General features: G+C 41.1%; 1 protein-coding gene and 1 long non-coding RNA gene across 2 annotated transcripts in view; one reads left to right on the top strand and one right to left on the bottom strand.

The window, feature by feature from the left end:
* Positions 1 to 23,107, bottom strand: part of CACNA2D4 (calcium voltage-gated channel auxiliary subunit alpha2delta 4) — a 1,345,448-nt gene that overhangs the window by 837,228 nt on the left and 485,113 nt on the right. Inside the window, exon 13 of the mRNA XM_053718853.1 lies at positions 13,511 to 13,644. Within this exon, the coding sequence (XP_053574828.1) occupies positions 13,511 to 13,644 (134 nt within the window). The remainder of the gene's footprint in view (positions 1 to 13,510; positions 13,645 to 23,107) is intronic.
* The window catches only part of LOC128664141 (uncharacterized), a 326,605-nt gene that overhangs the window by 97,322 nt on the left and 206,176 nt on the right, over positions 1 to 23,107 (top strand). The gene's annotated exons all lie outside the window — the stretch shown is intronic.

The following is a 23,107-nucleotide window of genomic DNA, read 5'->3' on the forward strand; positions in this document are numbered from 1 at the left end:
TTTATAGGGCCTGTATTACAGGTTGTGCCGTCCGGCTAAAATGCTTGTGTTAAAGTCTATACCTCCACGATCCATTACGCTTTCTGAGACCAGTACTTATGGATTTTGCGAAACAAAAATGTTTTACAAAACTCATAACTAAAATGTTACAAAGTACACTAACATCCATAAACTACCTATTAACCCCTAAGCCGCCATCCCCCGAATCACAAATACTATAGTAAACATATTAACCCCTAATTCGCCGCCCAACCACATCGCCAACACTAAATAAACCTATTAACCCCTAAACCGCCGACCCCCCAACATCACCAACACTAAGGCCTAGATTTGGAGTTTGGCGTTAGCCGTGAAAACCAGCGTTAGAGGCTCCTAACGCTGGTTTTGGCCGCCCGCTGGTATTTGGAGTCAGTGATTAAAGGGTCTAACGCTCACTTTTCAGCCGCGACTTTTCCATACCGCAGATCCCCTTACGTCAATTGCGTATCCTATCTTTTCAATGGGATCTTCCTAACGCCGGTATTTAGAGTAGTTTCTGAAGTGAGCGTTAGAGCTCTAACGACAAAACTCCAGCCGCAGGAAAATAGCAGGAGTTAAGAGCTTTCTGGGCTAACGCCGGTTCATAAAGCTCTTAACTATTGTACCCTAAAGTACACTAACACCCATAAACTACCTATGTACCCCTAAACCGAGCTCCCCCCACATCGCCGCCACTCGATTAAAAATTTTTAACCCCTAATCTGCCGACCGCCACCTACGTTATACTTATGTACCCCTAATCTGCTGCCCCTAACACCGCCGACCCCTGTATTACATTTATTAACCACTAACCTGCCCCCCACAACGTCGCCGCCAGCTACTTAAAATAATTAACCCCTAATCTTCCGACCGCAAAGCGCCGCCACCTACGTTATCCCTATGTACCCCTAATCTGCTGCCCCTAACACCGCCGACCCCTATATTATATTTATTAACCCCTAATCTGCCCCCCTCAACGTCGCCGACACCTGCCTACACTTATTAACCCCTAATCTGCCGAGCGGACCTGAGCGCTACTATAATAAAGTTATTAACCCCTAATCCGCCTCACTAACCCTATCATAAATAGTATTAACCCCTAATCTGCCCTCCCTAACATCGCCGACACCTAACTTCAATTATTAACCCCTAATCTGACGAGCGGAGCTCACCGCTACTATAATAAATGGATTAACCCCTAAAGCTAAGTCTAACCCTAACACTAACACCCCCCTAAGTTAAATATAATTTAAATCTAACGAAATAAATTAACTCTTATTAAATAAATTATTCCTATTTAAAGCTAAATACTTACCTGTAAAATAAATCCTAATATAGCTACAATATAAATTATAATTATATTATAGCTATTTTAGGATTTATATTTATTTTACAGGCCACTTGGTAATTATTTTAACCAGGTACAATAGCTATTTAATAGTTACCTAGTTAAAATAATAACAAATTTACCTGTAAAATAAATCCTAACCTAAGATATAATTAAACCTAACACTACCCTATCAATAAATTAATTGAATAAACTACCTACAATTACCTACAATTAACCTAACACTGCACTATCAATAAATTAATTAAACACAATTGCTACAAATAAATACAATTACATAAACTAGCTAAAGTACAAAAAATAAAAAAGAACTAAGTTACAAAAAATAAAAAAATATTTACAAACATAAGAAAAATATTACAACAATTTTAAACTAATTACACCTACTCTAAGCCCCCTAATAAAATAACAAAGCCCCCCAAAATAAAAAATTCCCTACCCTATTCTAAATTAAAAAAGGTAAAAGCTCTTTTACCTTACCAGCCCTGAACAGGGCCCTTTGCGGGGCATGCCCCAAGAATTTCAGCTCTTTTGCCTGTAAAAAAAAACATACAATACCCCCCCCAACATTACAACCCACCACCCACATACCCCTAATCTAACCCAAACCCCCCTTAAATAAACCTAACACTAAGCCCCTGAAGATCTTCCTACCTTGTCTTCACCATCCAGGTTCACCGATCCGTCCTGAAGAGCTCCTCCGATGTCCTGATCCAAGCCCAAGCGGGGGGCTGAAGAGGTCCATGATCCGGTCAAAGTCTTCATCCAAGCGGAGCAGAAGAGGATCTTCCATCCGATTGAAGTCTTCATCCAAGCAGCATCCATCCGGAGTGAAGCGGCAGGATCCTGAAGACCTCCAGCGCGGAACATCCATCCGGCCCGACGACTGAACGACGAATGACTGGTTCTTTAAGGGACGTCATCCAAGATGGCGTCCCTCGAATTCCGATTGGCTGATAGGATTCTATCAGCCAATCGGAATTAAGGTAGGAATTTTCTGATTGGCTGATGGAATCAGCCAATCAGAATCAAGTTCAATCCGATTGGCTGATCCGATCAGCCAATCAGATTGAGCTCGCATTCTATTGGCTGATCGGAACAGCCAATAGAATGCGAGCTCAATCTGATTGGCTGATTGGATCAGCCAATCGGATTGAACTTGATTCTGATTGGCTGATTCCATCAGCCAATCAGAAAATTCCTACCTTAATTCCGATTGGCTGATAGAATCCTATCAGCCAATCGGAATTCGAGGGACGCCATCTTGGATGACGTCCCTTAAAGGAACAGTCATTCGTCGTTCAGTCGTCGGGCCGGATGGATGTTCCGCGCTGGAGGTCTTCAGGATCCTGCCGCTTCGCTCCGGATGAATGCTGCTTGGATGAAGACTTCAATCGGATGGAAGATCCTCTTCTGCTCCGCTTGGATGAAGACTTTGACCGGATCATGGACCTCTTCAGCCCCCCGCTTGGGCTTGGATCAGGACATCGGAGGAGCTCTTCAGGACGGATCGGTGAACCTGGATGGTGAAGACAAGGTAGGAAGATCTTCAGGGGCTTAGTGTTAGGTTTATTTAAGGGGGGTTTGGGTTAGATTAGGGGTATGTGGGTGGTGGGTTGTAATGTTGGGGGGGTATTGTATGTTTTTTTTACAGGCAAAAGAGCTGAAATTCTTGGGGCATGCCCCGCAAAGGGCCCTGTTCAGGGCTGGTAAGGTAAAAGAGCTTTTACCTTTTTTAATTTAGAATAGGGTAGGGAATTTTTTATTTTGGGGGGCTTTGTTATTTTATTAGGGGGCTTAGAGTAGGTGTAATTAGTTTAAAATTGTTGTAATATTTTTCTTATGTTTGTAAATATTTTTTTATTTTTTGTAACTTAGTTCTTTTTTATTTTTTGTACTTTAGCTAGTTTATGTAATTGTATTTATTTGTAGCAATTGTGTTTCATTAATTTATTGATAGTGTAGTGTTAGGTTAATTGTAGGTAATTGTAGGTAGTTTATTTAATTAATTTATTGATAGGGTAGTGTTAGGTTTAATTATATCTTAGGTTAGGATTTATTTTACAGGTAAATTTGTTATTATTTTAACTAGGTAACTATTAAATAGCTATTGTACCTGGTTAAAATAATTACCAAGTTGCCTGTAAAATAAATATAAATCCTAAAATAGCTATAATATAATTATAATTTATATTGTAGCTATATTAGGATTTATTTTACAGGTAAGTATTTAGCTTTAAATAGGAATAATTTATTTAATAAGAGTTAATTTATTTTGTTAGATTTAAATTATATTTAATTTAGGGGGGTGTTAGTGTTAGGGTTAGACTTAGCTTTAGGGGTTAATCCATTTATTATAGTAGCGGTGAGCTCCGCTCGTCAGATTAGGGGTTAATAATTGAAGTTAGGTGTCGGCGATGTTAGGGAGGGCAGATTAGGGGTTAATACTATTTATGATAGGGTTAGTGAGACGGATTAGGGGTTAATAACTTTATTATAGTAGCGCTCAGGTCCGCTCGGCAGATTAGGGGTTAATAAGTGTAGGCAGGTGTCGGCGACGTTGTGGGGGGCAGATTAGGGGTTAATAAATATAATATAGGGGTCGGCGATGTTAGGGCAGCAGATTAGGGGTACATAGGGATAACGTAGGTTGCGGCGGTTTACGGAGCGGCAGATTAGGGGTTAAAAATAATATGCAGGGGTCAGCGATAGCGGGGGCAGCAGATTAGGGGTTAATAAGTGTAAGGTTAGGGGTGTTTAGACTCGGGGTACATGTTAGAGTGTTAGGTGCAGACGTAGGAAGTGTTTCCCCATAGGAAACAATGGGGCTGCGTTAGGAGCTGAACGCTGCTTTTTTGCAGGTGTTAGGTTTTTTTTCAGCTCAAACAGCCCCATTGTTTCCTATGGGGATATCGTGCACGAGCACGTTTTTGAGGCTGGCCGCGTCCGTAAGCAACTCTGGTATCGAGAGTTGCATTTGCGGTAAAAATGCTCTACGCTCCTTTTTTGGAGCCTAACGCAGCATTTGTTTGAACTCTCGATACCAGAGTTAAATTTATGGTGCGGCCAGAAAAAAGCCCGCGGAGCGTTAACAGCCCTTCTACCGCCGAACTCCAAATCTAGGCCTAAGTAAGCCTATTAACCCCTAAACCTAACACCCATTAACTTTAAATTAAATTTACAATATAACTATCTTAAAATAAATAAAAACTTACCTGTGAAATAAAAAAAACTACGATTAAACTATAAATAAACCTAACATAACTATTTTAAGAAAAGAAAATAAACGAAAAAAAATAAAAAAATTACAAATTTAAAATAACCTAACACTACAAAAAAAATAAAAATAATCTAACTTTAACAAAAAACAAAGCTAAAATTACAAAAAATAATAAAACACTAAGATTACAAAAAAATAATAACCAAAATGTTCCAAAATAATAAAAATTAAACTTAATCTAATAGCCCTATAAAAACAAAAAAGCCACCCCAAAATAAAAATACCCCCTAACCTAACAATAAACTACCAATAGCCCTTAAAAATGCCTTTTGTAGGGCATTGCCCTAAGTTAAACAGCTCTTTTACATTAAAAAAAATACAAAGTTCCCCCTAACAGTAAACCTCCCCACCCAAACAACCCCCCAAAATAAATAAACCTAAGTCTAAAAAAAAAAAAACTAAGCCGTAGTCTTAGCTTGTGGACAGCCTCAGCTGATCTCTTCAGCGTACAGAGGGACCTGCGATACATGGCCTGATAGAGGGGTACAATCAACAAGGGTAAGAGTGTAGATACGCACAGTCCGGTCTTGAAGACAGTCCGGTCTTGATACCCTGAGTTTTCAATTTACCCTGTGGACCGGGCATGTAAAGGTTATGAGATTGAACCTTAGCGGTTTATTGCTATATTGAAGTGAGGCCTTTCAAACTATATGTATTGAATTTGTTAATATAGTGCCAAAGAAAGTTCTGACATAGTCAGCGGCACACCATTAGTGGAACAGGGCATTGATTTTTATAACAAAGATCTCCTAAGTGCACCAAGTTTAAGCCATTGTGACTTTAAGTACAAGGTTACACATTAATATACCCTGTTACTCTCCTAAACCTGGAACTGTTATATTGTCTAATAATTTTATGTTAGGGTGTTAGGTTTTAACGTAACTTTCTTTTCTCTATAGACATCAATGGGGATTGTGTTATGGCGATTGCCATTCCGCGATCGCAGGTGCTAGTTTTTTTCTAACACTTTCTCTCCATTGATGTCAATGGGGGAAAACGTGCATGAGCATGTCATATTTCAAGCTTAAAGTAAATGGGAACGTGAGAGTGCAATCATATTTTACACTTTAGTTTTGCGTAAAGGGTAATGCGTAAAATAAAAAAAAGCTTCACTAAATACAACATAAATACATTGAAAATTATAGTTACACTCATATAACCAATAGATATCTATAGAAATAGATATATAGGTATAGTTATATACAGATATGTATAGAAAACATTATTTACAATACAAATAAAATGTTCTCTATGTGAAGAACATTGGAATGTGAAATATTATTAACCCCTGTCGGGTTAGTGTGCGAGTAATAAGAGTTTGTTTCTTTTTCTTCTGCCCTCTTCATTGAAGTCTATGGGGAGAATAAGGTAACATGGTCGCGATATTCGTAGTCCTTTTGTTAGAGTACGTTGGGTTAGAGCAGTGTTTTTCAACCAGTGTGCCGCTACACACTAGTGTGCCGTGAGAAATCCTCAGGTGTGCCGCGGCAGACTGACAACAGTGCGGGGGTGTCCCTCTTTCAAATTTTGAAATATTGGGAGGTATGTGACAGGCTCATCAGGCAACATTTACAACCATGACATTGACATTCATTCAAAGACAATCATTATGATTTTTTGTGAATGAATGTCAATATGTCATGTATAGTTTGTAGGAGGCATGACAGCACAGTACAGTGTGTGTGTATGTGTATATATATATGTACACACACTGTATATATATCCTGTATTAGGCTACAATGTGTGATTTTGTAAAATTTTGGGATGGTGGTGTGCCACAGGATTTTTTAATTTAAAAAAGTGTGCCACGGCAAAAAAAAGGTTGCAAATCACTGGGTTAGAGCACTTGTAATCTAGCCCCTATTCTATATTTTGGTTTGCATTTATCATACTTCATTTTGGAGTATATATTTGTTATTTAACATTTTTTCACGCATGTAATGTCACAAATGCATCAACACGATTTTCAATTTAGCTAAAATTCATTAAAGAGATATAAAACCCAGACAGAGCAGACCATTTTTTAAAAAGTGTGCAATTTACTTCTATTATCAAATTTCTTCGTTCCTATGGGATTCTTTGTTGAAGAGATACCTAGGTAGGCATCTGGAGCACTACATGACAGGAAACAGTGCTGCCCTCTAGTGTTCTTGCAAAGGATACCATTCTTGCAAAACTGCTGCCAAATAGTCAAATAGTGCTCCAGACACGTGCACGCTCCTGAAAATTTGATAATAGAAGTAAATTAGAAAGTAGTTTAAAACTGCATGCTCTATTTGAATCACGAAAGAAAAATTTGGGGTTTCATGTCCCTTTAACCCTAACAAAAGTCTTCCCTTTTATGTGTTTCTTTTGACAGTAACAACATTTATAGGTTTAAAGAAATATATTTGCTTAACAGGACGGTACACTGTAAAACTGGTATCCCTTAATGTGTTTCCAATGACTTGTTATACCAGCAGCAGAGTATAAAATGTATGATAAATTGTTCCTTTAAGTTGATTTTGTATATGAAATACATGTTTTTGTTCTTTGACACTACAATCCATTAAAATGGGATGAACTTTCAGTTAAATCAGCTCTCCTTATTCTATTACTTTCTATATACACACGTGCTTTGTTATCTTGCCTCTGTATACCAAAGCCTGATACTTAGATATTAAAAATTAACATTTTATTACTTATTTCCCCTACCTCCCATTGGGAGTGTGCTTCTGTCTACTGGAAAAGTTTACATAGCTGTTTTATAGTCAGTATTTAAGTATTTTCCTTTTATAATATAGGTGGGCATACAACAGGCAAAATCAGCTATTTTAAATGGCAAAACAAAGGTAGATGGGCTATTTGTAAACAAATGAACACACTCCAGCAAGCAAAAAAATTGTAAACAAATTAAATAGGAGAAAATATTAAAGTACACTGCCCATTTTAACCCCCCCCTCATGTTTACAGTTTGATGCCAATATGGCCATGTAATAACCAGAGTTTCCCATGTTAATGAAAAGTTACTAAAATTATTGGCTTTTATTACTGTGCATTCTAGGATCAGACTGGATATTTGCTCCCTCTTGACCCCCCCCCCCCCCGGTAATTCCCAGATTAAAGTGCGGCATGCAGCACTCTAATGCTTACTTAGTGCGCCATAACTAGTACCATCAAAACCCACCTCTTCCCTCTGTTTAGCAAGACAATAGCTGCAAATAATCATTATTGGAGCATGCACAATTATCTGTTACATCGCGCATGAAGGCAGAATTATCAAATGTCTGTCGGACCTGATCCGACAGTGCGGATCAGGTTCGCATGACCTCGCTGGATGCGGAGAGCAATACGCTCTCCGTATTCAGCAGTGCAACGCAGACCCCTGCAGACTCGCGGCCAATCGGCCGCCAGCAGGAGGGTGTCTATCAACTCGATCGGGTTGAATTGTGGCGATTCCTGTCCGCCTGCTCAGAGCAATTGGCCACCTTCATAACTGCTGTTTCTGGCGAGTCCAAAAACACGGGCGCACAAGCTCCATACAGAGCTTGATAAATGGGCCTCATAAACTGGGTTGCTTTGATTGATACTGTAAAAAAACTCAAGGTACAAATGAAAATGGACGGTTATCACTTGGATAAACAGTGTCACAAAGTCTTTTACGTCTGGTAAGCATTGAATGGCGTCAGAATTTTCATATGAATGAAAGATTTTTAGAATTACAAATTATAAAGATAAAAATAAGATTTTAACAAATCATAGATATTGTAGATATTGAGCCCCACAGCTGCCAGGCAGGACTGTGTGATGTCTTCTGCCTTCTTTATACTATTACTATAACTTCACAATAACATCACAACATAACATCAATGCTATGACAAACTTTAAAAGATAAATGTAAAATGCACATGCAGTGAACGAAAAGGTGACACGGCACACACCTCACAGACTAAACTGACTAGCACCACAGTAACACAAAAGAGGAAGCCAGCTCACAACACCCAAAGCAGAGGTTACCTCCTCGGATTGTGGTAGCTGATGGTCATGAAGGGATGAGTTGAGTGAAACAGGATGAGAAAACATGAGGTGTTACAATATTGCGGACAGAAGGTAAAAATGAAGCTACAGATTTACCAAAAGGTGATAGAGATATGACAACTGGTTTTGAGTTGCCATATAAATGTCTGGTGAGAGGTGAGATTCTGAGGTAACATATACATGTATCAGATATCATGTGTGAGATGGTGAAGATCCACAAATACATCATAAATAAGGTGGTCAGGTTATAGGTGAGAGATACTGAAGTACGAAACAGGTGTCATGGGTCAGATTGTGAAGTGTCACACATCATGTGTGAGTTCATGAAGTGCCACTTATGCCTGGTGTAATATGGTGAAGTATCAGGTATGCCTTGTGTGAGATGATCATGTGCCACTTATGCCTGGTGTAAGATGATGATGTGCCACTTATGTCTACTGTGAGATGAAGTGTCACTTATGCCTGGTGTAATATGATGAAGTACCAGGTATGTCTTGTGTGAGATGATCATGTGCCACTTATGCCTGGTGTAAGATAATGACGTGCCACGTATGTCAACTGTGAGATAAAGTACCACTTATGTCCAGTGTTAGATGATGAATTTTCACTTATATCTATTGTGAGATGGTGAGGTATCACATACAGTCATATGCAAAAGTTTAGGCACCCCTGACAATTTCCATGAATTTAATTTATAAATAATTGGATGTTTGGATCAGCAATTTCATTTTCATCTATCAAATAACTGAAGGACACAATAATATTTCAGTGGTGGAATGAGGTTTATTGGATTAACAGAAAATGTGCAATATGCATCAAAACGAAATTAGACGGGTGCATAAATTTGGGCACCCCAACAGAAATATTGCATTAATATTTAGTAGAGCCTCCTTTAGCAGAAATAACAGCCTCTAGACGCTTCCTATAGCCTGTAATGAGTGTCTGGATTCTGGATGAAGGTATTTTGGACCATTCCTCCTTGCAAAATATCTCCAGTTCAGTTAGGTTTGATGGTTGCCGATCATGGACAGCCTGCTTCAAATCACCCCACAGATTTTCAATGATATTCAGGTCTGGGGACTGGAATGGCCATTCCAGAACATTGTACTTGTCCCTCTGCATAAATGTCAGAGTAGATTTTAAACATTGTGTTTTGGGTCGTTGTCTTGTTGAAATATCCAGTTCCGGCATAACTTCAACTTTGTGACTGATTCCTCAACATTATTCTCAAGTATCTGCTGATATTGAGTGAAATCCATGCAACCCTCAACTTTAACAAGATACCCAGTACCGGCACTGGCCACACAGCCCCACAGCATGATGGAATATCCACCAAATTTTACTGTGGCTAGCAAGTGTTTGTCTTGGAACGCTGTGTTCTTTTGCCTCCATGCATATGACCAAATAACTCAATCTTTGTTTCATCAGTCCACAGCACCTTCTTCCAAACTGAAGCTGGCTTGTCCAAATGTGCATTTGCATACCTCAAGCAACTCTGTTTGTGGTGTGTGTGCAGAAAAGGCTTCTTCCGCATCACTCTCCCATACGCTGACTTGTTGAACGATGCACAGTGACACCATCTGCAGCAAGATGATGTTGTAGGTCTTTGGAGGTGGTCTGTGTGCTGTTTTTGATGACCGTTCTCAGCATCCTTTTCCTTTGCCTCTCCGATATTTTACTTCTGGCCTTAACAAGAACTGTGCCTGTGGTCTTTCAATTCCTCACTATGTTCCTCACAGTGGACACTGACAGCTTAAATCTCTGCGATAGCTTTTTGTAGCCTACCCCTAAACCATAATGTTGAACAATGTTTGTTTTCAGGTCATTTAAGAGTTGTTTTGAGGCCCCCATGTTGCCTCTTTGAGGAGAGTCAAAGAGGATAACAACTTGCAATTGGCCACCTTAAATACCTTTACTCATGATTGGATGCACCTGTCTATGAAGTTCAAGGCTTAATGGGCTCAACAAACCAATTGTGTGTTCCAATTAATCAGTGCTAGGTAGTTACAGGTATTCAAATCAACAAAATGACAAGGGTGCCCAAATGTATGCACTTGTCTAATTTCGTTTTGATCCATATTGCACATTTTCTGTTAATCCAATAAACCTCATTTCACTACTGAAATATTAATGTGTCCTTCAGTTATTTGATAGATCAAAATGAAATTGCTGATCCAAACACCCAATTATTTATAAATGAAAATCATGGAAAATGTCAGGGGTGCCTAAACTTTTGCATACGACTGTATATATCAGGTGTAAAATGGAGAGGTGTCACTCAGGTGTTAGTTGTGAGATGCTGAGGTGTGACACAGGTGTTGTGTCAAATTGTGTAGTGCCACATATGCCTGGTGTAAGATGATTTCTGGTGTGAAATCATGAAGAACCACTTATGTCTAACGTGAGATGAGGGAGTTCCACTTTATGTTTAGTGTGAGATGTTGAGGTGTCACACATATATCAGGGATCAGGTGTGAAATATTGACGTGTCACTCTGAGGTCAGGTGTGAGATGATGTGGTATTGCACAGGCCACAGGTGTAAAATGTGGGATTATGAGTTTGCCACAGGTGTCAGACATCTTGATTGAGATGATCAGATGTTGTAAAGGTGATATTTGTAAGATTATGAGGTTTCACACAAGCATTGAGTGTGAAACTGAGGTACCACACAGGTGACATATATGAGATAATGAGGAACCATACAAGTGTCAGGTGAGATGTAAAAATCAACACAGGTGTTATGCATGTGATATAGAGAATTGCCACAGTAGCAGTGTCAAATAAGAGGTAACCTTACTTCGGAATTATAGGAGTGGCATGTGATGGTGTCATATTAGAGAAAGGAGAGGCCGTACAGTATTTAATTGAGATTTATGCAATGGTTTAGTGCCAAACAGGAATGACATTGACATGACTGGTGCCAGATGAAATGGTTAAGTCACAGTGATTTCAAATCAGAGAAGTATAATGGCTTAGTGCTATACAAAGCCTGACATCCTTTGATAAGTGTATGAGGCGATGAATGAACAACATATAATCTTGATGGAAAGTTACTATACATGTAAAGGGGAACTTGACCAAGGTGAGGTGACACAGAGATGTCATAAGGTATGGGTCATGGCTGAGGTATTAGAGAGGTGGAATAGGTGTAACTGAGATGTCATATGAGACCAGAGGAGGGGGTAAGGCGCTATTGTGTAGCCAGATGTAACAAGTGCTAAAGATTAAGTGCCACAGTGTTGTCAGGTTCCATACACAGAGCAAATGAGGTGCCACAGTGGTGTCAGGTACAATATACAGGGTGAATGAAGTGTCAAAATTGCATCAGGTGCAATACACAGGGTGAATGAAGTGTCAAAATGATGTCAGGTGCAATACACAGGGTGAATGAAGTGTCAAAATGGTGTCAGGTACAACACACAGGGTGAATGCAGTGCCACAGTGGTGTTAGGTACATTACACAAAGTGAATGCAGTGCCACAGTGGTGTTAGAATGCAGTGCCACAGTGGGGTTAGGTGCAATACACAAAGTGAATGCAGTGCCACAGTGGTGTCAGGTGCGATACACAGGGTGAATGAGGCGGCACAGTGGTGTTAGGTGCAATATACAGAGTGAATGAAGTGCACAGTGGTGTCAGGTGCAATACACAGAGTGAATTAACTGCCACAGTAGTGTCAGGTGCAATACACAGGTGAATGGAGTGCCACAGTGGTGTCAGGTGCAATACACAGAGTGAATGAGGTGCCACAGTGGTGTCAGGTGCAATACACAGGGTGAATGAGGTGCCACAGTGGTGTTAGGTGCAATACACAGGGTGAATGAGGTGGCACAGTGGTGTTAGGTGCAATACACAGAGTAAATTAAGTGCCACAGTGGTGTTAGGTGCAATACACAGGTGAATGAAGTGCCACAGTGGTGTCAGGTGCAATACACAGGGTGAATGATGTGCCACAGTGGTGTTAGGTGCAATACACAGAGAGAATGAAGTGCCACAGTGGTGTCAGGTGCAATACACAGAGTGAATGAAGTGCCACAGTGGTGTTAGGTGCAATACACAGAGTGAACTAAGTGCCACAGTGGTGTTAGGTGCAATATACAGTTGAATGAAGTGCCACAGTGGTGTCAGGTGCAATACACAGGGTGAATGATGTGCCACAGTGGTGTTAGGTGCAATACACAGAGAGAATGAAGTGCCACAGTGGTGTCAGGTGCAATACACAGAGTGAATGAAGTACCACAGTGGTGTTAGGTGCAATACACAGAGTGAACTAAGTGCCACAGTGGTGCTAGGTGCAATATACAGTTGAATGAAGTGCCACAGTGGTGTCAGGGGATGTGTGGGGTGGCTGAGGTGCCACATAAAGGTGTTTTTGTGACGAGTGCAAGAGATGAAGAAACACTCATATGAAGATTTGAAGTCCGTATGATTGAAAATGATCATAGTGATAAGAATTTTGAGCATTTACACTTAAATGAAGGGGATATTCCAACACAGTGCATTTCAACTTTTAATTGAAACACTTTTGCAATACACTTGTATAATATAAATCATGCTCCTACTAAATGCTATCAGCAGCATTTTAAACAACCTGCTCAGACAGCAGATGTGCTTAATTTACATGCTACAACCCACAACTAGACGTCTGAACAGACATGCTGTTCAAAATGCTGGTGCAATGAGCATATCTGAATATGTTCCATGTGCTTGGGCATAGTAAAGGCTCTCACTGAAACAACGAAAACTTTTACAAGAAGCATCTTTGCTTATACAAATGTATCACAAAACCCCCCATTGATGATGTATTATAAGAAAGCTGTGTGGGAAAAAGGATGCTGATCGCTCACCGCACTATCCATGTAGGCCTCAGTCCAGATGATATCGTGGTCATGGTTGATCACCATCGGCCGGCTCAGTACATGGAGATACTCCATCACATTTTCCTGGACATCAGCCAGTGTTGAGATCTGAGTGTAATACCCTAAGGGAAGAGCACAGATATGACCGTTTTTGATGACCACAATTAACACATTAAAAGGATCAGAGTCTTTATCCATAAAATGTCCAAACCACATTTTAATAATAGCCCTATTATTACAAGTTATTCATTGTCTCCTAAATAAGGGAAACAGGATGCTGATCGCTCACTTATTCAACTTCATAAAAATCATAAAACGTGGATTTATAGGCAAATACGGAAAGTCAGGCAAAAAAGTTCACAAATACAGTATATTTGAGCAATTTTATAAAAAACATCTTTGAATTAATAGTTATTCATTTTTATCCATAGAGATGCATTATAATTATGAAATTTGATTTAAAATAAGCTCTACAATAAGAAAGCAATAAAGCTGTATCAATTCCTGCCCCAATATGTATTAAATATTTGTTTAAAACTGATATATTTTGTGTTTTCTTCTAACAGTCAAAATGCTATCTTCCATAGTCATTTTATTTGGGTAGCAAACAATAATGATACAGCATAACTGTAAAAAGTCGACAGGGAAATATCATCTGAACATCTCTAAGCAAAAAAGGAAGATACTTACCTCACAATTTCCTCAGCTCACCAGAGTAAGTGCTCTGAAAAAGTTATATTTCAGTTACTGCCCAGCTACAGGTTAAAATAAATAAATAAAGAAGAAATGAACAGCAGCCAGTCAGCATCAGCAGTGCTGAGGTCATGAACTGTTTTACTGTGATCTCATGAGATTGCATAGTAAACTTCTTTAAACTGAATAGGGAAATAATATGAATGTGCATGAGGCACACTCCCTTGAAGTCCCAAGACAGGCATACTGACTGGCTTCTTAACCCCTTAACGACACGAGTCGTACAGGGTACGTCGCACACAACCTGGTCTTTAAAGACCAGCGACGTACCCTGTACGACTTTGGGGATTAGATCGCTTCCAGCCGCTTTACGGTTATTGCAGTGATGCCTCGATATCGAGGCATCCTGCAATAACATTTTTCCCCCATCCGATGCAGAGAGAGCCACTCTGTGGCCCTCTCTGCACCGGCATCGATGGCCGCAATCGTTGGTGGGTAGGAGCTGACCGTCGGAGGCGAGTGGGCGGCCATCGGTGACAAATTGAAGAGAGAGGGGGGCGGGATCGGGGGCGGGGTTGTTGGGCGCACGCACGGGAGCGCGCGCGTGCATGGGGGCCGGTGGGTGGGCGCGTGCACGAGGAGGGAGCGGGTGGGAACCGCTACATTACAGCAAAATAATTATATAAGACTGGCAGTAAGGGGGGATACAATCCCCAACAAAAATAAATCTAAGGGATCTGGGAGCGGGTGGGGGATTTGTCTGTGGGGGGGGGGAAGCTACACTACAGAAAAAATGGGGAAAAAAATTAAAAAAACCTAAAAAAAACCCCATTTGTATTTGCAAACAGGGTACTGGCAGACAGCTGCCAGTACCCAAGATGGCTCCCAGTAAGGTAGAGGTGGAGGGTTAGAGAGCTGTTTGGGGGGGGATCAGGGAGGTTGGGGGCTAAGGGGGGATCCTACACAGCTGCATATGTAAATATGCTTTACAATATTTTTTTAAATTTTAAATATACCTTTTATTTTTGTACTGGCAGACTTTCTGCCAGTACTTAAGATGGCGGGGACAATTGTGGGATGGGGGAGGGAAGAGAGCTATTTGGGAGGGATCCTGGGGTGTGATGTGTCAGGTGGGAGGCTGATCTCTACGCTAAAGCTAAAATTAACCCTGCAAGCTCCCTACAAATAAACTAATTAACCCATGCACTGCTGGGCATAATACAGGGAGTGCAGAATTATTAGGCAAGTTGTATTTTTGAGGATTAATTTTATTATTGAACAACAACCATGTTCTCAATGAACCCAAAAAACTCATTAATATCAAAGCTGAAAAGTTTTGGAAGTAGTTTTTAGTTTGTTTTTAGTTATAGCTATTTTAGGGGGATATCTGTGTGTGCAGGTGACTATTACTGTGCATAATTATTAGGCAACTTAACAAAAAACAAATATATACCCATTTCAATTATTTATTTTTACCAGTGAAACCAATATAACATCTCAACATTCACAAATATACATTTCTGACATTCAAAAACAAAACAAAAACAAATCAGTGACCAATATAGCCACCTTTCTTTGCAAGGACACTCAAAAGCCTGCCATCCATGGATTCTGTCAGTGTTTTGATCTGTTCACCATCAACATTGCGTGCAGCAGCAACCACAGCCTCCCAGACACTGTTCAGAGAGGTGTACTGTTTTCCCTCCTTGTAAATCTCACATTTAATGATGGACCACAGGTTCTCAATGGGGTTCAGATCAGGTGAACAAAGAGGCCATGTCATTAGATTTTCTTCTTTTATACCCTTTCTTGCCAGCCACGCTGTGGAGTACTTGGACGCGTGTGATGGAGCATTGTCCTGCATGAAAATCATGTTTTTCTTGAAGGATGCAGACTTCTTCCTGTACCACTGCTTGAAGAAGGTGTCTTCCAGAAACTGGCAGTAGGACTGGGAGTTGAGCTTGACTCCATCCTCAACCCGAAAAGGCCCCACAAGCTCATCTTTGATGATACCAGCCCAAACCAGTACTCCACCTCCACCTTGCTGGCGTCTGAGTCGGACTGGAGCTCTCTGCCCTTTACCAATCCAGCCACGGGTCCATCCATCTGGCCCATCAAGACTCACTCTCATTTCATCAGTCCATAAAACCTTAGAAAAATCAGTCTTGAGATATTTCTTGGCCCAGTCTTGACGTTTCAGCTTGTGTGTCTTGTTCAGTGGTGGTCGTCTTTCAGCCTTTCTTACCTTGGCCATGTCTCTGAGTATTGCACACCTTGTGCTTTTGGGCACTCCAGTGATGTTGCAGCTCTGAAATATGGCCAAACTGGTGGCAAGTGGCATCTTGGCAGCTGCACGCTTGACTTTTCTCAGTTCATGGGCAGTTATTTTGCGCCTTGGTTTTTCCACACGCTTCTTGCGACCCTGTTGACTATTTTGAATGAAACGCTTGATTGTTCGATGATCACGCTTCAGAAGCTTTGCAATTTTAAGAGTGCTGCATCCCTCTGCAAGATATCTCACTATTTTTGACTTTTCTGAGCCTGTCAAGTCCTTCTTTTGACCCATTTTGCCAAAGGAAAGGAAGTTGCCTAATAATTATGCACACCTGATATAGGGTGTTGATGTCATTAGACCACACCCCTTCTCATTACAGAGATGCACATCACCTAATATGCTTAATTGGTAGTAGGCTTTCGAGCCTATACAGCTTGGAGTAAGACAACATGCATAAAGAGGATGATGTGGTCAAAATACTCATTTGCCTAATAATTCTGCACTCCCTGTACACGTGTGGTGCGCAGCGGCATTTAGCGGCCTTATAATTACCAAAAAGCAACGCCAAAGCCATATATGCCTGCTATTTCTGAACAAAGGGGATCCCAGAGAAGCATTTACAATCATTTATGCCATACTTGCAAAAGTTGTTTGTAAATAATTTCAGTGAGAAACCTAAAATTGTGAAAAAATTTAAGTTTTTTTTAATTTGATCGCATTTAGCGGTGAAATGGTAGCATGAAATATACCAAGATGGGCCTAGATCAATACTTGGGGGCCCATTTATCAAAGGGCTTGCGGACCTGATCCGACACTGCGGATCAGGTCCGCAAGACCTCGCTAAATGCGGAGAGCAATACGCTCTCCACATTTAACATTGCACCAGCAGCTCACAAGAGCTGCTGGTGCAACGCCGCCCCCTGCTGACTCGCGGCCAATCGGCCGCCAGCAGGGAGCTGTCAATCAACCCGATCGTATTCGATCGGGTTGATTTCCGGCGGTTCCTGTCCGCCTGCTCAGAGCAGGCGGACAGGGTTATGAAGCAGCGGTCTTTAGACCGCTGCTTCATAACTTGTGTTTCTGGCGAGTCTGAAGACTCGCCAGAAACACGGCCCTTCAAGCTCCATACGGAGCTTGATAAATGGGCCTGTTGGGGTTGTCTACTACACTACACTAAAGCTAAAATTAACCCTAGATGCTCCCTACATGCTCCCTAATTAACCCCTTCACTGCTGGGCATAATACACGTGTGATGCGCAGTGGCATTTAGCGGCCTTCTAATTACCAAAAAGCAACGCCAAAGTCATATATTTCTGATATTTTTGAACAAAGGGGATCCCAGAGAAGCATTTACAACCATTTATGCCATAATTGCACAAGTTGTTTGTAAATAATTTCAGTGAGAAACCTAAAGTTTGTGAAAATATTTGGGAAAAAGTGAACAATTTTTTTTATTTGATTGCATTTGGTGGTGAAATGGTGGCATGAAATATGCCAAAATGGACCTAGATCAATACTTTGGGATGTCTTCTAAAAAAATATATATATATGTCAAGGGTTAATCAGGGATTCCTGACAGATATCAGTGTCCCAATGTAACTAGCGCTAATTTTGAAAAAAAATGGTTTGGAAATAGCAAAGTGCTACTTGTATTTATGGCCCTATAACTTGCAAAAATAAAACAAAGAACATGTAAACATTGGGTATTTCTAAACTCAGGACAAAATTTAGAAACTATTTAGCATGGGTATTTTTTGGTGGTTGTAGATGTGTAACAGATTGTGGGGGTCAAAGTTAGAAAAAGTGTGTTTTTTTCCATTTTTTCCTAATATTTTATCATTTTTTTAAAGTAAATGATAAGATATGATGAAAATAATGGTATCTTTAGAAAAACGGTATATAATATGTGTGGGTACAGTAAATGATTAAGAGGAAAACTACAGCTAAACACAAACACAGCAGAAATGTAAAAATAGCCCTGGTCCTTCAGGGAAAGAAATTGAAAAATGGCCGTGTCCTTAAGGGGTTAAAGTCCTTTACAGTGGGGTGTGAATACCTAGGGGATTTTTCAGGTAAAATATCTTTCTTTTATACATAGAGATGTTCAGGTGATATTTTCTAGTCAGTTTTTAACAGCTATCCTGCATGTGGTTCAACATATGGGTATAATGTCCCTTTAAAGAACAAATAAGTGGTAGAATATGGTAAACTTTAAAGGGATATGGAACCCAAAAAATGTATTTTTTGATTCCTAGGAGCACTACATGACAATAAATAGTGCTGCCATCTAGTGCACCTGCAAATGAATAACATTCTTGCAAAAGTGCTGCCATATAGTGCTCAAGACATGTGCACGCTCCTGAGCTTACATCCCTGCTTTTCAACAAAATATACCAAGAAATTAGGAAAATTTGATAACTTATATTATGCTTACCTGATCATTTTCTTTTCTTCTGATGGGGAGAGTCCACAGGTGCATTCATTACTTTTGGGAATACAGAACCTGTCCACCAGGAGTAGGCAAAGACACCCCAGCCAAAGGCATAAATACCTCCCCCACTTCCCTCATCCCCCAGTCATTCTGCCGAGGGAACAAGGAACAGTAGGAGAAATATCAGGGTGAAAAAGGTGCCAGAAAAATACAAAACGAAATTGACGGCCGCCCCAAAGAAAAAACGCGGAAGAAGAAAAGAAAATGATCAGGTAAGAATAATTTAAGTTTTTCTTCTTAAACGGGGAGAGTCCACAGCTGCATTCATTACAAAACAATACCCAAACTATAGAAGACACTGAATGCAAAACGGGCGTGAACAAGAGGCGGCCCATTCTGACAGCACCACAGCCTGAAATTACCCAAACACAAAAAACCCAACAAAAAAACTGCTTCATCAGAAGCAAAAGGAGCAAAAATGAAAAGGACCAAGTAACAGCCCATCAGTTAAGACCAGTAAGGCCCTTGTTAACGACCGCTCAAAACCCTAGACTTAACCGAGCACTAAGGCCTCCAAGGAGACAAAGTCCTGCAGGCTCCAGGCCCACGCTTAAACTCATATAAGAGAGTCAGAAAGGACCAGAAAAATAACTAGGGCAAAAAGGAACCCCAAGTATAGCTCCAAGAGCGCAAACCAAGGTTGCAACGGGAGAAAGCCACATAGAGAACGAACCCTACCGGCTGAAGGGAAGAAAAATACCAGATCCCTAACTGCGTGGAGTCCAAGGGTCCAATGAAAATGCCCCAATCCTAGCAATCTAGAGGGACAAAGGTAGCCTCCCTTACACAGAGTGCAAACCCGCCCTCAAGATGGAGAGATCGAGGGATAAAAACCAGCACTATAACATTGTTATATGCTCCAGAGGAAGCCACAAGCTTCCCTCAAGAAGACTAAGCGGACGCAAGCCGCCAACACTAGCTAATCAAAGGCTAGTAAACTGCACCAAGACTCTCACAGAAAAAAACTCCAAAGAAGTGCAGAGCAAATCCTTCCCAGAAACAAAAAATGGTGAAGTAAGGCCAGAACCCAAAAGCCAGCAGAGGAAAGCTACCTGCTGAGGTAAGGAAACACCGCAAAGCCTCCCACCCAAGGGAGGCCCACAAAAGGCTCAACACAGCAGTCAAATCAAAACGCCTAAGCAGGGAAAACCACAGGAAAAAGAAGACAACACAATCTCCAGAGCTTCAAGACTATAGTAGCAGACGAGATGCCGTAAGGGGAAGAGAAAGGCCAAAAGGCCCGAGCTTCCAGAAACAGATGACCAGAAAACCAGCTCCAAGAAAAGGAAAAAAAGAGGCACAAACAACCTCGACCCTTTAAGGAAGAGGTATCGTCGCCAATGGATTAAAAAAGGACAATAAAAAAAAAAAAATACCAATAGAGGAGACGAGTAATCGTTACCTAAACTTGGTACCACAGATTTTCAAGGAGTCATCTGAACTTCCAACCCTGTTGAGAAGGAGAAAATGCTAGTTCCCAAACCAAAGTCAAGAACCCCTAAAGAAAGCCTTAGCAGGATCCGAGCTTGGTAAACCCGCCAGCCATCAGGAATAGGACATTGAAGACTGAGCACAATCCCCTCTCATGCCCAACCCAAAGGAATAAACGAGGACCGGCCTGACGTCTAGAAACGAAAGGCCTCCTATAACATACAAAACCAAGAAAGCGAACTCTTCACCAGTGTAAGCAACTCAGCACCCCAAACGGACCAGCCAGTTACAACAGGCACCACGTGGTAGATATGGACCTCAAGGAACAGAAAAACTACTGCCTGACCAGGACCAGCCTGATACAAAGGGCACCCTAGAATTTGTCCAAGGCCACAGAAAGGTTGAAGCCCTAGTAGGGAAAGACAAAATAAACGATTGACATAACATTGTCCTAACATTATATATTTAACTTCCGCGGAAGTGCCAAAACGACCACAAAATCTCTAGTATCAAATCCCAGAGAAAAAAATGTTTCCCAAAAGGAAAAACTATAACAGACATGAGCTTTTTCAAAAGAAAATAAATATACATCCTAACCGGATCAAAGTAAATGAGGGCAGCACCCGCAAGCGAACGCCCAAGAAGAATGGACCCCCTAACAGGACCAGCTGGTCAGAGGCCCAATTCTTCTGAAGCTCTGAACTGGAATAAGATACCTCAAAAAAAAGAAAAAATGGAGACGACAAGGAGATTGACTTCATCCCCCTTTGTCTAATCCTGCTTGCCGTCTGGAACGGAAGACCGAGGATCCATCAACCCATTAGGACTGGGATCCTCCAGCACTGCCAAAACATGCCTCAGCAGGACACGAAGGCATGCCAGTCTATAATGAAAGGCAAGACTTACCTCCGCTGGGGCAACTGATGACCCTGGCCCCGCGGCTTGGACCCCTGAAGCCTCAGAGGAAACTGCTTCCCCAGAGGGCTAATCTGATCCAGACGATCCTACGCCTGACGAGCCCTGGTAAACGGAACACGGTGGAAGATGTAAATGCACCAAAGCCATAGATATGGCAATGCGGAACCGTGTCGTAACTTCTGGAGGAAACAAGCTGCCTTCCGGAGAAGGGGTAATGGCATTTGGGACACCTGCTTGCGTAGCAAGAAAAGGTTCTGGGGCGTGCACCTCGTGGGATATGGGATCCTCAGGGGCGGATGGCTCGGCGGACTCTAAGTTCCCCGATTCAGGAAAAAAGAGCACTCTAATGCGGCATTCGGAACATAACTGATGGGCATTGATTACCCGGGCCATTTCATACTCTTCGGAAGAAGAAGAATCTGAATTAGACATCCGTTTCCACAAAATCAGAATCCTCCATAACTTGGTTATTGAAATTATGGATACAAAATAAACGGCACCTTACACCCCCCAATGGCTAGGGCACTCACCACCTCCTATGACCCAGACAACTAGCGAAACAGAGTCTCTCTGTCGCCACCTGGTTAGGAATATGGAAATGGAGAACAGAAAAACGTGACCACACCCGGCCACAAAGACCGCGCAGCCTGACAAAAAGGCTGGTATGTTCCAAAATAGCCACGAGCCCAAGCATCACTACACATTAGCAGACAGAATCACATAACAAATGTGATTAAAGTCCCCCCTGTTCAATAACCCCCCTCAGGAGATATTAACCCTCGATTCCATAAAGATAAAAGGAGTCCCACTGAGACCCTTCTCTTCTTTTACATTACATTTTCATATTGAAAGTAAAATGAAAATAATCTTACCGGAATCAATGCCGTGGAACAGGAACACGGCCCTTCAAGTGTGACAGATAGTAGCATCACTTCTGACATGGACTTGAGTGAAGAAAGCAGGCAGCGAAACTCGTGAACGCTAATTGCCTATGGAGCTGTTAATATGAGTCGGGATGGTTTCGCAGAAAGACTCTTCCTGCATCTCCGGACTCTAACTTTCATCCAAGCTCTCACTGAGAGGCTGACAGAACTACTTAAAACTTCAGTCCTATTCCGAAGAGTACTACCCTCCATAAGAGACTTATTGAATCTTCTGACACTTCTCTAACAACCTCCTGTGACAAAAGGCAAAGAATGATTGGGGGATGAGGGGAGTGGGAGGATTATTTAAGCCTTTGGCTGGGGTGTCTTTGCCTCCTCCTGGTGGCCAGGTTCTGTATTCCCACAAGTAATGAATGGTGTGGATTCTGCCTGTTTAAGAAGAAAAATAGAAGTAAACTAGAAAGTTGTTTAATTGTCCATTTAAGTAAAATTGGTATACGTTAAAGGGACAGTCAACACCAGAAATGTTGTTGTTTAAAAATAAAGATTATCCCTTTATTACCCATTCCCCAGTTTTGCATCACCAACACTGTTATGGAAATACACTTTTTACCTCTGTGATTACCTTGTATCTAAGCCTCTGCAGACTGCCCCTTATTTCAGTTCTTTTGACAGACTTGCATTTTAGTCAATCATTGCTCACTCCAGGGTAACTTCATGTGCATGAGCTCAATGTTATCTATATGAAACACATGAACTAATGCCCTCTAGTGGTCAAAATGCATTCAGATTAGAGGCAGTCATCAAGGTCTACGAAATTAGCATATGAACCTCCAAGAATTTGCTTTTAACTAAGAATATTTGGTGCTAAAAGTAAATTGGAAAGTTGTTTA

This window comes from Bombina bombina, chromosome 6, assembly GCF_027579735.1.
Source record: "Bombina bombina isolate aBomBom1 chromosome 6, aBomBom1.pri, whole genome shotgun sequence".
NCBI classification, from domain to species: Eukaryota; Metazoa; Chordata; class Amphibia; order Anura; family Bombinatoridae; genus Bombina; species Bombina bombina.